The sequence below is a fragment of the Leguminivora glycinivorella genome, chromosome 25 (genome assembly GCF_023078275.1).
Source record: "Leguminivora glycinivorella isolate SPB_JAAS2020 chromosome 25, LegGlyc_1.1, whole genome shotgun sequence".
NCBI lineage: Eukaryota > Metazoa > Arthropoda > Insecta > Lepidoptera > Tortricidae > Leguminivora > Leguminivora glycinivorella.
Window position 1 is genome coordinate 11218257 of NC_062995.1, and position 16036 is coordinate 11234292.

Genomic DNA, 16036 nt, shown 5'->3' on the forward strand with positions numbered 1-16036 from the left:
ATTGTTGGATAGGTATTTGAAAATGAATAAGGGTTTATTAAAATAATTTTTTGATAATATTCATATTTTCGGAAATAATCGCTCCTAAAGGAAAAAAAAAGTGCGTCCCCCCCCCCCCTCTAACTTTTGAACCATATGTTTAAAAAATATGAAAAAAATCACAAAAGTAGAGCTTTATAAAGACTTTCTAGGAAAATTGTATTGAACTTGATAAGTTCAGTAGTTTTTGAGAAAAATACGAAAAACTACGGAACCCTACATTGAGCGTGGCCCGACACGCTCTTGGCCGGTTTTTTTCTTAGACTTATCAGTCTTTACAGAGTTATATAGGTCTTTGGTAACTGGAAAGAAGTATAACCTAACCACAAAATTAAAATCTTGAAAGAACCCTCGACCGCGACCACTAGCAGACCGTATTCATAAAACATGGCTAAGAACACTCCCGACTAACTCAGCTTTCAGACAAAAAAAAAACTAAATTTAAATAGGTTCATCGGTCGGTAAATCGGTCCATTCGGGAGCTACGATGCCACAGACAGACAGACAGACAAACAGACAGACAGACAGACACGTCAAACTTATAACACCCCGTCGTTTTTGCGTCGGGGGTTAAAAACAACAAAATCGTATGGTACATATGTTTTACCTATTAGTAGAAATAACATAAAAATGTATAAGTGACGCAAAAAAAAAACGCTTGTTTAACTGAGTCAAAAAAATACTAGTGGTGTCCTTATTAACAGTTTTCGGCTTCGTCTCAAATTGTTACCCACGCCACTCCTTCTTTTTGATTTCTTTTAAACACCGGTTGCATAAAATACTATAATGAATAATCCGAATAATCGTTTAATAACACCAAAGGGCATTTTCGAGAATCAACAAGAAAAATATTTTTTCTAAGGTAAGTAGTAATTTTATATTTTTCCTACTCAGAATCACGAGCCCTTTCGATCTAGAACAAAAAATAAGAACAAAAAAAAATGTTCCCAAAGTTTTCTATTATTTTGCATTGCATATATCATAGTTTTCTATTATTTTGCATTGCATATATATATAAAGTCTCGTCCAGTTACGCGCACAGTGCAGACGCGTCGCAATTTATTTAAAAAAATACATGAATTTATCGGCAATCTATTCTCAACCTTGTGCACGTATCAGTAACAATACTTTTAAGTTAACTACGTACGCGGTGTTTACGTCCTTTCCGCTGCATGAATACAAGTGCGCGCTGTGCAGTGACGTAGTGACCACGGAGCTATGAGCACTCTACAACGCACCCCGCCTGGAGGCGGCATTACGGTCAGCGGCGCGGGGCTTAGTGGATCGCAACCAAACTTGGCCTTCTCCTCAGAACAAGATAATGCACAAATCACCTTCCGCAACAAACGCAAACTCTCAAGCGAAAATGATCACATCCTCTCAGACCTTGCGGAACTGAAAAAACAAATGTCGGACATGATGCATTTATTAAGCACTAATAATATAGCGCAGACAGAGAGGATGAACCAACTCTGTGATAATGTGAGTAATATAAAAAATCAAGTTACTGACATACGTAACAGCATAGACAACGTAATTATTGAGCAAAATAACATGAAAGACCAGTTAAACAGCCTGCAGACATCCATGAATGTTACTGAATCAAGACTTGGACTTCTAGAGACAGATTTTAATGGACTAAAAACATCTCAACAAATAGAGCCATCTGATCCTCAAATTTCTTATGAAAACCTGATCGCGGAATGCCGGGAACGCAATTTACGAGCAAAAAATATAGTTATAGCAGGCATTCCGGAACCTGACCTTACTTTACCAGCAAATGCTGAATACGACTATAATGAAATAGTAAAAGTTACCAAATCGATATTCAGTGACTGTCCTGAACCTAAGCAGTATTTTCGCTTAGGGAAACCGCAGGAAAACAAACCGCGCCCTATAAAAGTATGTTTTGCGTTAGAGGATACAGTAACATATATACTGAGAAACAAGAGCAAAGTGAAGCTAAATAATATTAAAATATACTCGGACCAAACCCCACAACAACGTAAAGTACTCGAAAACCTTCAAAAAGAACTACAGCGACGCATTTCTAATGGCGAGACAAATTTACGAATTGGTTATGTAAAGGGAGCCCCAAGAATTCTAGACTCACAGCCAAAAAAATCCAATCCGACCGTCCACACGAAGACAGCAGCAGGGAAGTGCTGATTCCGTCGGGCGGTCGTATTTCGTACCAAATAGCTACCTCTTACACTGAAATAAAATTGAGTAAAAAGTCTCTGAAATGTTTCTATGCGAATGTTCGAAGCATAGTCAAGCCGGGTAAATTTGATGAGTTGAAATGCATAATTGAATCGTTTGACACTACTATTCATATAATTGCACTCACAGAGACATGGATAAAGGATGAAGAAGAAGCCAAGAGACTACATCTTACAGGTTACTCGCATTACTACAACTACAGACACACTGGCAGAGGTGGAGGAGTTTCAATTTATGTACAGAACACATTGAAACATAATTTGATCGAGGAATGCTGCATTAATGAAAACCACTTTGTCTGGGTTCATATAGAAAAATTTTCCTTGGACATTGGTACGATATATAAACCAGAACGAACAAACTCAGAATCGTTTCTCGAGGAATACTCTCGTCAGCTTAGATCTAGAAAACGAGTCTTGATATTTGGCGACTTCAACTATGACATCTTACATCCAAAAAGTGTGACTAAAGATTACAAGCAAACACTAAAAGAAAATGACATCACAATCTTAAATAAAATAGATCAAGAACACAGTACAAGACAGACGCCTACGACGAACACAATTCTGGATCATGTATGCACAAACCTAAAGCAAAACGACTTTCACTTAACACTAATAGATTCATCAATGGCCGATCATAAACAAATTTACCTCGAGATTAAACAATACCAGCCACCTGCAAAGAAAGTAATAGAGTATAAAGCACTAAATTACGAAAAATTATACAGAACTATAGAAGAAAACAAAAACAATGAGAACTGCGTTTATGATATATTCGAGGTCAAATTACTAACATGCTTACAAAAAAGTAGAATTACAAAACTTAAGACTTTGAACCCACCGAGACAAGAGTGGATAAATAAGGATATCATAAATGCAATAGATCACAGGAATAAACTATGGCAGGAATACAAGAGAAATAATACGAAGGAAACTCTAAAGAAAGTACAGGCAGAGAGAAAGATGGTATCAGAAAATATACAAACAGCAAAAAACATTTATTATCACAAGGCTTTTAAAGAATGTACGGATAAACCATTGAAGATGTGGAACCTGATTGGCAGTCTCTCTAACAACAAAATAAAAGATAACGTAAATCCAGGCCAACTAGACGTAAACTCAAGAATTGTTAAGGACCCGAAGGACATCTGCGAAGAATTTAATCTTTATTTTTCTACAATTGGCATCTCTTTAGCAAGTCAAATTCCACCTGTGCAAACACAATTCTGCGATGTTGGCAATGGCGATAAACTCAGATACCTAAAACCCACTACTGAAGATGAAATTCAAAAAATAATACACAATCTAAAAACGAATACTAGTTCCGGTCTAGATGAAATTACTGCTAAATCTTTAAAATGTATCTCGCCAATAATAATCCCTGAACTTACACGGTGTATAAACAAAAACATAGAAAACGGTACCTTCCCTGACAGTTTAAAAATGGCAAAAGTTACTCCAATTTATAAATCAGGTAAAAAGTCAGAACCGGGAAATTACCGACCTGTCTCTGTACTCTCAACCGTATCAAAAATATACGAAAAAATTATTTATTCACGTCTCGATAAATTTTTAGAAGCTAAAAATTTTATATCGCAGAAACAATACGGTTTCCGACCAAAATCTAATACCCTATCTGCCACAATAGACCTTGTCACTAAAATAAAAATTAAGATTGATCAAAAACAAATTGTTCTTGGAATATTTATAGACCTCAGGAAGGCGTTCGATACAGTGAGCCATGACATATTATTAAAAAAGTTAAACAATGCGGGAATTGTAGACAAAGCACACGACATTCTTAAGAGCTACCTTGAAAATCGTTTTCAAATTGTAAAAATAGGCATGGATAAGAGCGGCCCCAGACCCGTCAATTGTGGTGTCCCACAAGGCTCGATTCTGGGCCCGCTTTTATTCTTGATTTATATAAATAATATCCAAGACATCGGACTGAAAGGCGACTTGACGCTTTATGCCGATGATACGAGCATCTTTTACAGTGCAACATGTATTGAAGAAATCATGATAAATGTACAAAACGATTTAGATATTTTAAATGATTGGTTTCAGTCTAATCTACTTACCATAAACATCTCCAAAACAAACTTTGTAATTTTCTCTGCAATTAATAAAAAAATTAACGATTTTTCTCCACCAACAATAAATGGGCAAGTCATTAACCGCAAACCACACGAAAAATATCTGGGCCTGATCCTGGATTCTCAATTGACGTGGAAACCGCATATAGAAAAAACTAAAGCTAAACTTTCGTCACTGACGGGGGCCCTCCGAAATATTGCACGATGTTTACCACGTAAAGTTAAATTCCTCATCTACAACTCCCTAGCTAAGCCACATATTGACTACTTAATTGAGGTGTGGGGCACCGCCGCTAAAACGAATTTAAATAAAATCCAAATAGCTCAAAACAAACTAGTTAAAACCTTATTTCACTATAATTACCTCACATCTACTGAAAAAATTTATACTGAAACTAAAATAATGAATGTCACCCAAACATATATTTACCTAACTTGTCTACTAATACGAAAAATTTTAGAAAAACGGATACATACACAAATATCGTTCGTAAAAAAAAACCAATTTCAAAGGATAAAACTTCGAAATGCAAATAATCTAGTCTTACTTCAACACAGGTCCACCTACGGAAAGAGAAGTTTAGTCTATGAAGGGGCTCAAATATATAACAAGTTACCAAGAGACATTCGAGAATTAGAATCCATTAACCGTTTCAAAAAATACCTAAAGTACCACATAATAAATAATGTAAAACTTGTTAAATGATTTACCCTATTAAAATTATAAACTTTATGCCAAATAGTATTATTACCTAAATAAATAAACATTTAAAGCTACCACAAATATTAAATTATCACTATGTTACCTTACTCAATAAGTTTATTTATAGAAGCATGTAAGATATTAATTAGTTATTAAATATTGGCCCTTTACACCAGATAAAACAAAAAATTAAACTAAAAAAAAAATTAAAAAATATATAAAAAAAAAACATATAAAAAAAATTGCAATAAATATAACATTCAAACTAAGTCAAAACACAAACACACCTAAACATAAAATAGATTACTACTTAAAATTTTACTACCACGAATATTAAATCAATATACTTACATAAATAAGCTTGTTGAATTTACAACAATTTATAAGTATATGAATATTTATCAAAGCATGCTAGATATATATTTATATATATAGGCCCGTTACGCCTAAAAAAGAATTAATTGCGTAATATATACATATTAAAAATTTAATAAGAAATTAACAATATAAAAATACTAGCCTCAAATATACTAAAAACTACATTTATTAAATTTAAATTATTGTTACATTAAGTATACGATTAATTAAAAAAAAAAAAAAAAAAAAAAAATGCACGCGAAATATAATAAAGAAGTAAAACTTTAAATGAACCTTTATATGTAACCATAATCAATTTAAAATAAGTAACCAAAAAATTAAAAGTTTGTACGCTCACTCTGCCGATGCCGCATCCATCACAATGATACGTTAATGTACGCCGGCGCCTTATCGCCGAGCGCTCGGCGCTGAGCCGCTGCACAACAACTAAACTTGTTCGCATGTCGCTTTTTAAAATTACCTACATATGTGTCGATTTTATATTAAATATTGAATTGTTATTTAAGGAATAACTTAATTAAGCACTGTGCGTTGAACTAGAATTAAGTTAAGTAGTAAGATATTCTCATGTAAGTGAATTTGTAATTCTTATGGGAATAAATAATCTTTAACCGTATATATACTTTCTACTTTGTAACCGCTGTACAAAGTGTTTGAAAAAACCGGCCAAGAGCGTGTCGGGCCACGCTCAGTGTAGGGTTCCGAAGTTTTCCATATTTTTCTCAAAAACTACTGAACCTATCAAGTTCAAAACAATTTTCCTAGAAAGTCTTTACAAAGTTCTACTTTTGTGATTTTTTTCATATTTTTTAAACTTATGGTTCAAAAGTTAGAGGGGGGGACGCACTTTTTTTCCTTTAGGAGCGATTATTTCCGAAAATATTAATATTATCAAAAAACAATCTTAGTAAACCCTTATTCATTTTTAAATACCTATCCAACAATATATCACACGTTGGGGTTGGAATGAAAAAAAATTATCAGCCCCCACTTTACATGTAGGGGGGTTACCCTAATAAAACATTTTTTTCCATTTTTTATTTATTTTTGCACTCTGTTGGCGTGATTGATATACATATTGTACCAAATTGGTACCAAATTTCAGCTTTCTAGTGCTAACGGTTACTGAGATTATCCGCGGACGGACGGACGGACGGACAGACAGACATGGCGAAACTATAAGGGTTCCTAGTTGACTACGGAACCCTCTTCACTACGGAACCCTAAAAATGGTAACAAAGTGGAAAAATTAAATTTGGGACGCCTTTTTCCGCCCAGTAGGATGGAAAGAGCTCGTGATTCTGAGTAGGAAAAACATTAAAATCACTTATTTTAGAAAAACATTTTTTTTAACCTTTTTTTGCGAAAATGCCCCAAAGTACAAGTACAAGTTTCTAATGGGGTGGCAACGCGCATGTGACACTGATTGAGTTGCATGCGTTCGTAGGTTACGGTGACCGCTTTCCATCAGGCGGACCGAATGCTTGTTTGCCACCGACGTAGTATAAAAAAAAAGTGATAATTCTTACCTTGCTCAGAACGATAATTTTCACACCATAGGCACTCTCAAAACTCGCAAAATCAAACACGGGCATGAAATCATTTTCAGCCTTCCTAAACTTCCTTGTTACTTCTTCCTTTTTCTTCCTCTTTCTTCTTATTACCGGCTTATCTTTAGATTCTTCTTTTAATTCTATTTTTTTCTTAACTCTTCTCTTCTTTACCGGCAATATCACTTTTACCGGCAATATCACTGAGTCATCATCGCTAAGATCATCTTCAAAATTGTCTCCAACATCTGTGTCCCATTCTTTTTTAGCATATACACTGTCTTCATATTCATAATCATCTTCAGTATCGACTTCTACTTTTATAGTCTCTATTTTATATTCTTCAGTAATTTCCTCATCATCTAGAACTTTTTTTTTTCTTAGCTGTGGTTCCAGTTTTTCTTTTCCGTTTGGTTTTTGTTTTATCTTCTTCGAATTCCGTTTTTAAATCGGCTTGCTGTATACTGGATATGTCGACTATGTTAATGTCTGGTTCATCTTTTATGAATCCTGAAAAAGTGATAGTAAAGAGGTATGTTATTATACACCGTGTTTTTTTGGTTTTCCGTTAAATTCGATACGCAGTTAGGTTCATCAGGAACCACCCTGTATATCGTTTCTTGTTAAATTCGAAAAAAATGTTTTTTTTTTCGATTTCAGGCATAATAAATGGATTAATTAGTGTGAGAGGACCTTAATCATAACGTTTAAGTCATTGTCAAGTGTTTTGAGGGCACATGTCAGAAACAAACAACATTAGGAAGTGAATATTTCATTTAATTTTCATGATTTTTTTTTGTGTGTGAAGCGAAAGTGTTTTGTCAGGATCGTAGTAAATGGAAATCCGTGATCTCTGCCTACCCCTCTGGGAAACAGGCGTGATTGTATGTATGTATGTATTTTCATTTCGAAAGACCTCGCGATTCTGAGTGTTACAAAAAAAATGACGAGCACAACTTTGAAAAAAAAATGGCCCAGTGGCGCCACTATTAATTACTTCTTATTTTACCAGGCTGTAACCAAGCTATGTAATTGAATAATTAAATAATTAACTGAATAACTTCTATTATTTTAGTGTAAGAATAACTCCTGATGTGTATCATGGAGCGACATCATCTCTTAGACTAAGCTCATTAAATAAAGATAAAAAAAAAACTTACTTCCAGTTAATATCTCAGTTGGGTGAGTGTCCGTAAACTCCGTGTGTGTAACATCAGATGTCGTCAAGTTGAAGGGTCTCTTAGAAAGGCATGGGCTGACAACGCCGCCTGTCTCGGACTGAAAAATAAATAAATATTATAGGACATTCTTACACAGATTGACTGAGTCCCACGGCATGTGAAGAATGCGAGCTTGTCGTATCGAAATTAATAAGGACGGCTTGAGTATTTTTTACTCAAACAAATTTGCCCTACTCATTTTGGCCTCTCTAATGTGATGATCCCTATCTCAAAACAAAACATGGTTTTAAGTACAAGTCTCTTCAGCGCTCAGCAGTTGTAATAAATGTAATAATTATACTCTATACTGATAGAATTATGAAAATAAAGGGTTCATCATTGATGAGGAAAAATGATTAAAATGAGGAACATAAAGAAGAAACCAACAGTATATTTGAAACCTGATCAGAAATAAGTGACGCCATGTTGCGGAATTTCATTGGAACTATTTTATTCATACTATAACTGAACTGTCACACCATACATCAGGATAACAGCGCCTCTTGAATAGGTATTTTTGTTTGCATTGTTTCAAACCTAAGCCGCATGGCCTGTTAATCTGTAATTGCTTGGTTTCCACGGGACAGGCTTTGCCTAGTGTGGGACCATAGAACTAATTGTCTGTAAATAGTTATGTTAAATATTTTCATTTCATTTCTTGACAATAGTCATATATTTCTGGTCAGTGTGCATAGCCAAATGCACAAACGCTCACGAAACGCTCACGATAATATCTCTTTCGTAGCTATCTATCTCTATCGCTCTTGCGTATTGGCGCGATAGAGCCAAACTACCTTTCGCGGCGTTTCGTTTTCGTTTCGCGTCGCAGAAATGCCATTTGGTTAATGGCCAGGTTTTATAAATTTACGTACATAATTGCCGAGCAGCTCTGTCACGAGGTACTCCTGCGTCTGCAGACACATATCTCGGAAGGATGCGCTCTGGAGCAGCCGCGTGCCGCAGTACACACACAGGTGTTGTGGCAGCTTGTCTTTGAGCACCTGGGATTTACCAATCGGTAAATAAACAATATAGATACACAACTATGGAAACAAAACAAATTATTTTTAATTTGTTTTGTTTTTTTAAGTAGTCACACTACTACATATAATATAAATTAGCTTTTGTCCTTTTCCCATTTATAATATTAGTATGTATAAATATCTGATTAGGGTTCCCCCAAACCTATCAACAAAACAAACGTCAAAATGGTTAAAGGGTGAAAATGAAATATAATTGGAACATACCAACAAATTGATATATCAACGGTGAAGTACCATGAACTCCCAACTAACCCATGTTTTCATACTTAGTTAGGAGTTCATGGCACTTCGCCATCGATATATCAAACTTGATATACATAATCGGAAAAGTGAACCAATTGGTCAAGTAGACCAATGAAAAAAGTGGACGCATCGGTAATGAGGTGGGTCGGGAAAGTGGACTGTTTGGCAAAGTAGAAAGATCGGGAAAGTGGACAGATAGGTAAATAGACGGATTGAAAAAAAGAATTACGCAGATCGGGAAAGTGGACCGATGGTACCGGAGGGATCATAAATATCCAATATTTTGATATTTATTACAAATATTGGATATTTTCGAACCCTGATTCATCCTAAAAGTAAGCAATGATAATATCTATCACAGTATATATTCTCCTGATACCCAGAATCAATTATTTTGTTTGAATGTAGTAACGCAGCTCAAAATAGATTTTGCTCAGAATTAGACAAAAATTTAGATGCGGGTTCTTAGGAGCATATTACATACACACAAGCACAAGTTTATAAAATGGGGTCGAAATAAATGAAGTTAAAATCGTGTATCCATACTAATATTATAAATGGGAAAGTGTGTGTGTCTGTTTGTTTGTCCGTCTTTCACGGCAAAACGGAGCGACAAATGATTTTTAAGTGGAGATAGTTGAAGGGATGGAGAGTGACATAGGCTACTTTTTGTCTCTTTCTAACGCGAGCGAAGCCGCGGGCAAAAGCCAGTATTAAATGTTTTTTTGTTGTAGTGGGCTAGTTTCCTACTAGTCAAATCAGCTTCTCTTTAAGAACTGTCAAAACGATTTGCTAATATGGAATTACTATGAAATACTGAGGAGTGACGTCACGGTCCATTCATTTACTTTACATCTTTCTCATTGACTTATGAAATAGAAATTATGTTTAAACATAACCACTGTCCATATTTTTCTTCTAATTATGTGGTGCTTTATTTCGTGCACTGCATACAATATTTGAAGTATAGGAAGCTAGCCTATTATAAAATGTTTAAAAATAAATAAGTACTTACACAGTCACCGATGATGCTAGCAAAAGCATCAGCCAGTTTGTGCTCATGAATATTGTACATTTTACCATTGACTGATAAACAGGCGCGGCACCTCAAGCCGCCTTCATTGGACGATTTACTAAGTCTTATATCCATTGTAAAACACTAAATTTACTTTAAATATGTACTAAGATGTAAAATTAATTAAAAAGTATGATTAAACTATAGATTTTTATATTCTTATAGGGAAAATAGAGCATAGCATAGGACGACGGCCGACGCGAATTCACAAAGATGAAGCAACCTTTGACAGCAGAGCTAATTTTATTTTTTTTTTTTTCTTCGTCCTTCTGGACAGGCTAGGACCATAGGCCATACCGCCTCGTCTTGAGTGAAGTATTTCTATTTTCCTTTATTCTTCTTGTTTTAATTTCATTAGTCTTCCTTTTAATATCATGTGTCAAATCCAGTAAGCATGTCTTCAGTTGTCTCAATAAAAAATTCGTCTCTTTCAGTACAGCAGAGCTAAGCTGTCAGACTCTGTGGTTAAGTGTGGTTTGCGTTCGGAAACTTAATTCTTTTCACATGACTTTTTCATAAAGGCCAATACAGATGGGATTATAAATCGAAATATCGAAATAAATAGGTAGCGTCTATTCGGAAAGAGAACAGTTGTGAAACGTAGGGGGTTCAATACATTCTACGACTCTTCTCTTTTTTTTTTTTGTGGCTTTTTCGATTGACGAAAATGTCGCCCCCAAAGAGAATATAATCACTAATGATGTCAATATTGTCAACACCGTGAAGAATAGAGATAAAGGAGCTACCTCTTTATGTATCAGAAGTGCATAATTATATAAAAGAAAAGATAGGTGGCGCTGCAATCGCAGGTACATAAGGGTTTGACAATCTCTTAGCCTTCTCGGTTGTAAAGTAACCCCGCCGGAGCAAGAGGTCCCGGGTTCAAATCCTGATGAGAGCTTTTTTTTTCTACAGATTTTTTTTCCTGAGTTATTTTATTTTTTTACTATCCAAAAATAATTTGTTATATTTTTCGACATTTCATTCGCAAGACTTACAACATTACCTAAGATGGGGCATTGGTAGGCTGATAGAGTCCATGATGCTGAGTAAGATCCACTAGGTTTCCCAAAATGTCCTAGGTTGATTGTATGAAACTTTCCTTTTTTGCTACCGAAAATGTATAGAAATCTGGTAACAAAAAAGGAAGGTTTCATACAAACTACATAGGACATTAAGGAAACCTAGTGGAGGTTACCTATCAAAATATCGAAAATTGTAATGTCGAATATTAGTAGCCCGAAAACGTTTCCCATTTTATTAATTGCCCTAAGTTTTGTTTGCCCGAAAGTACTTTTCCCCTATTATTATTTTCCCCATTCTTATTTCGCTGTAATTTTGTTTCGCTTATGATTCGAATCAACACTTATTAAAATGCCTAAGAATCATTTGACAACTACTTTTTGTCGCGTAAAGTTTCTAATCCGAAATATTATTTAGCCGCTATATCAAAAGTTCGAAATTCGAATTAATACTTGTTAAAATTCCTAAGTATCATTTGACAGCTATTTTGTATGGCGTATAGTTTTATAATTCGAAATATTATCAAGCCGCTATTGTAGTGAATGAAGAGGTATTCATAGCAACTGATTTATTATCATTCTACCGCCAGTACATAAATGTATATCTTGGTATGAATACCCACACAACATCTTTCCTCTTATAAAAATAAGCCTTAAGTACATGCATTAAGATAAGATATAATATTGCCTATGAGTATTCAAAATAGAAGTAAACTTTACATATGTATAAAGTTAACTCATTAATATTAGAATATTACATAATATTATTTTAATTGCCACACAGGTAATATAGTTACAGTTTTTAGAATGAATAATTGTTATGATGATATTACACCAATCAGCGTTGATGTTACGAATATATTACGAGTAGGTATATATTAATAATACAATTGTGGTGCTGTATTACATTAACGTAGTACATTAACGTAACATATAAGAATGACCTTATTAAATATTATGGTATTTTTAAGCACATTTTATCATCGGTTTTTTTTTTTTTTTACATGCATAGAATTTATCAACTGCAGCTGACCACATTATAAGTACTTATAGTTAACTTAAATAGTCTCTAAATTAATACATGACTTCATGACACGTAACTTTATTATTATATAATTTATAATATGCATATTTCCCCTTTTTTTTTACAGTTATTTTATTTTGATTACCTATACATATCAGTGATTGATAGAAACATCTGGGAAACTTTTTCTTTGGCCCAAGATAAACACAGGTATTTTATTACATCCATTTTTTTATATTAATGCGTGCCTTAATAGCTGCCTGTCTCGGTTCGCGTGGTTTTTCCGTATGTGGTAGCGGAACTGGCTCGGGATCATGAGCTATACCAGCACTGCCAGCTCCAGCGGGAGACGACCTGTCACTGTCGGCACTCGACAGGGCTTCGTCATCGCTCGGCAGCTTATCAGCAACGTTGCCATCATTCACCGGCGAACATCGCTCAAGTTTTATTAAATGACGCCTGTTCCTCCTGATTCGCTTATCGGAGCGATCAGTCACAAAATAGGAACGAGGCTGATCAGCTCGCGACTCGACACGGGCTTGCCTCCTGCGCTGCCCGTCCACCACCAGCACTGGGTCGCCTGGCTGGAGCTCCGGCAGTGCTCGTGATCGTTGGTCGTAGTGCTGCTTGCTAGATTGTTGTTTACGTACCATACTCTCATAGTCACGACTGTTATCTCGGCTCGGTCGAAGTTTACTCACGTGGGACGGTAACCTCGTGTTGAGTGTGCGTCCCATTAGTAATTGAGATGGCGAACTTAAGTTGTCGCGGGGTGTAGCTCGGAAATTTAAAAGTCCTAAATAAAAGTCGGTGCCTGAATTTATAGATTTTATAAGAATGTCCTTAACCGTACGTACGCTTTTCTCACTTCGACCGTTCGACTGTGAATAGTAGGGAGAGGTCGTTATATGATCAAACTCCCATTCTTTTTTGAAACTCGCGAACTCTTTCGAAGCATATGCGGGTCCGTTATCCGTCACTAATACCCAAGGAATACCGTGTCTAGCAAACTGCTCTTTCATGGCTTCTACGACCGCCCTACTTCCTATATTTTTGATTTGACTCACTTCGATAAAATTAGAAAAATAATCGACTAGTATCAGAAAATATTTTGAGCCATATTGGAAAATGTCGGATCCTACTTTTATCCACGGTAAATCAGGTATATCATGCGGCAACATGGGTTCGCGCTGAGGCCTCGGCGCGCGCGCGGCGCATGCCCCACAGCGGCGGACGCGGCGCTCCACATCGCTACTCATTCCCGGCCAGTACATGACGTCACGCGCATGCCGCTTACAGCGATCGATGCCCATGTGTCCGTCGTGAACGCGATTTATCATTTCCGTTCTGAGTTTTTTCGGAATATATACTAAATTGTCCTTGAAAATTATACCATCTACATATTCTAAACTATCTCGAAAGGACCAATGTCCTCGAACTTTTTCATTGACTTCATACTTACAGCGCGGCCAACCTGAATGTATATAATTAATTATTAACAGACATTCTTCATCCGCTGCCGTCTCCTCTCTGATTGTACGCAACTTACTGTCACTGAATCTAACATTTTCCAACAAGAAACATGATTGGTCGTTTATTTCCTCGGATACCTTGTCACTAATGTTGTCTGGAAGGGGTGCTCGAGATAACGTGTCTGCCACAAACATATATTTACCTGGCTTATACACGACCTTGAAATCATAACCTTGGATGCGAAGCATCATCCTCTGCAATCGCGCTGGCACAGAATCTAAAGGTTTAGAAAACAATGCCTCCAGAGGTTTGTGATCTGTCTCGATCGTGACGTCACCATGAGCGTACACGTATTGGTGGAAACGCTCTAGTCCGAAGACTATGGCCAGAAGCTCCTTTTCAATTTGTGCATACCTAGTCTGCGCGTCTGTCAGTGTGGCAGACGCATATTCGATGGGCCGGCCCGCTTGCAGTATCACCGCGCCCAGCGCGTGCTGACTAGCGTCCACCGAGACGAGCACGGGAGCGCGCGGCGCGTACAGGGCCAGCACGGGCGCGCCGCTCACCAGCGCCCGCAGCCGCCCCGCGGCCGCCTCATGCTCCGGCTCCCAGCACCATTCCGTGTCCTTTTTCAATAAAGCTCGCAAAGGTGACGCTACCTCTGAGTAGTTAGGTATAAATTTGGATAAATAATTCACCATACCTAAAAACCTTTCCAGAGATGCTCGATCATGCGGAGAAGGCATCTTCTCGATAGCCTTAACTTTCTCAGAGTCCACGCGCATACCCTCATGACTAAACGTGTGACCTAGATAAGTAATTTGCTGCACCCTAAATTCACACTTTTGTTTATTAATTTAATACCTACCTCGCGCGATCTTTCCAGTAACGACTTTAATCTGGCATCATGTTCCTCCAAGGTACGCCCCCAGCATATAATATCGTCGACGAATGACTCGACGCCCTCCAAATCCTCCAAAATTTGACGTACCCTAGAATGGAATACCTCAGACGCACAGTTTATACCATATGGTAAACGTAAGAACTGGTACCTACCGAATGGCGTTCCAAAAGTACATAGGTCGGCACTGGCGTCATCTATTTGTACCATCCAAAAACCTGAACGAGCATCAAGCTTGCTAAAATATCGCGCCCCCTGCAACTTCGTAGCAATTTCGCCGATCGCGGGGAGGGGGTAGCGAGCGCGGCGTACAACGCGGTTAAGCGGCCGCGGGTCGAGGCACACGCGGATACTGCCGTCTTTTTTCGCAGCCACTACGATCGCATTGACCCACGGTGTGGGATGGGACACTTTTCTAATGACCCCCATTTTAACCATACGATCTAACTCACTCTGTAGTTTGTCACGCACACCCATAGGTATCTTGCGAACCGGACAGACTGTCGGCTGCGCCCCTTCATCAATACTGATGTTATACTGACCCGGCAACTTTCCCAGGCCATGAAAAAGATCCTCATAATCGTCTAAGGTAAGTGAATATATGCGTTTAACTAGGCCTAAGTCCTCACAAGCATATTTGCCTAGAACGCTTCTCCTATCACCCTGAGCAATAACAAACCGCAACGGATATAAACGTCCTTTATATAACCAATTAATAATACAAGAACCAAGCATAGGTACATAATTTCCGCAATATGATTCGGCCTTAACATCATCGGGTTTTATAATAGCACTATCTAGACCCAATTTTTTAAAATTTTTAATTGAAAGAACGTTGAAATCCGAGCCGGTATCTAGCTTAAAAGTCTCAGCCCTACGATTATCGCTAAGAAATAAAGTCTCATACCATTTTTTGCGGTCCTTATGATAGTCAGAAACCATATCGACTCCGTCGATGAAATACAGTTCGTCGTCACCGTAACTATCTTCCTCCTCGATTTGATACACTTTATTTTGTCCTTTAAATGGGCACTTTACCTT

The 16036-nt window shown here is 36.9% G+C and overlaps 2 protein-coding genes across 2 annotated transcripts in view; both read right to left on the reverse strand.

Annotated features, from left to right (window-relative positions):
• The window catches only part of LOC125239157 (zinc finger protein 345-like), a 215312-nt gene that overhangs the window by 18157 nt on the left and 181119 nt on the right, over positions 1-16036 (reverse strand). The gene's annotated exons all lie outside the window — the stretch shown is intronic.
• On the reverse strand, positions 7035-10762 carry LOC125239174. Its single transcript, XM_048146687.1, has 4 exons — positions 10516-10762; positions 9087-9215; positions 8155-8272; positions 7035-7504 (listed from the first exon to the last, which is right to left on the reverse strand). The coding sequence occupies exons 1-4, from the start codon at positions 10648-10650 to the stop codon at positions 7353-7355; spliced, it is 534 nt and encodes a 177-aa protein (XP_048002644.1). The 5' UTR covers positions 10651-10762; the 3' UTR covers positions 7035-7352.

Excerpts from the sequence above, each read along its gene's own strand:
- LOC125239174 (XM_048146687.1), bottom strand. The coding sequence starts at position 10,650 with ATGGATATAAGACTTAGTAAATCGTCCAATGAAGGCGGCTTGAGGTGC. Across the intron at positions 8,273-9,086 it reads CAGAGCTGCTCGGCAATTAT|TCCGAGACAGGCGGCGTTGT; the intron begins GTACGTAAATTT and ends TTTATTTTTCAG. Across the intron at positions 7,505-8,154 it reads AACTGAGATATTAACTGGAA|GATTCATAAAAGATGAACCA; the intron begins GTAAGTTTTTTT and ends TCACTTTTTCAG.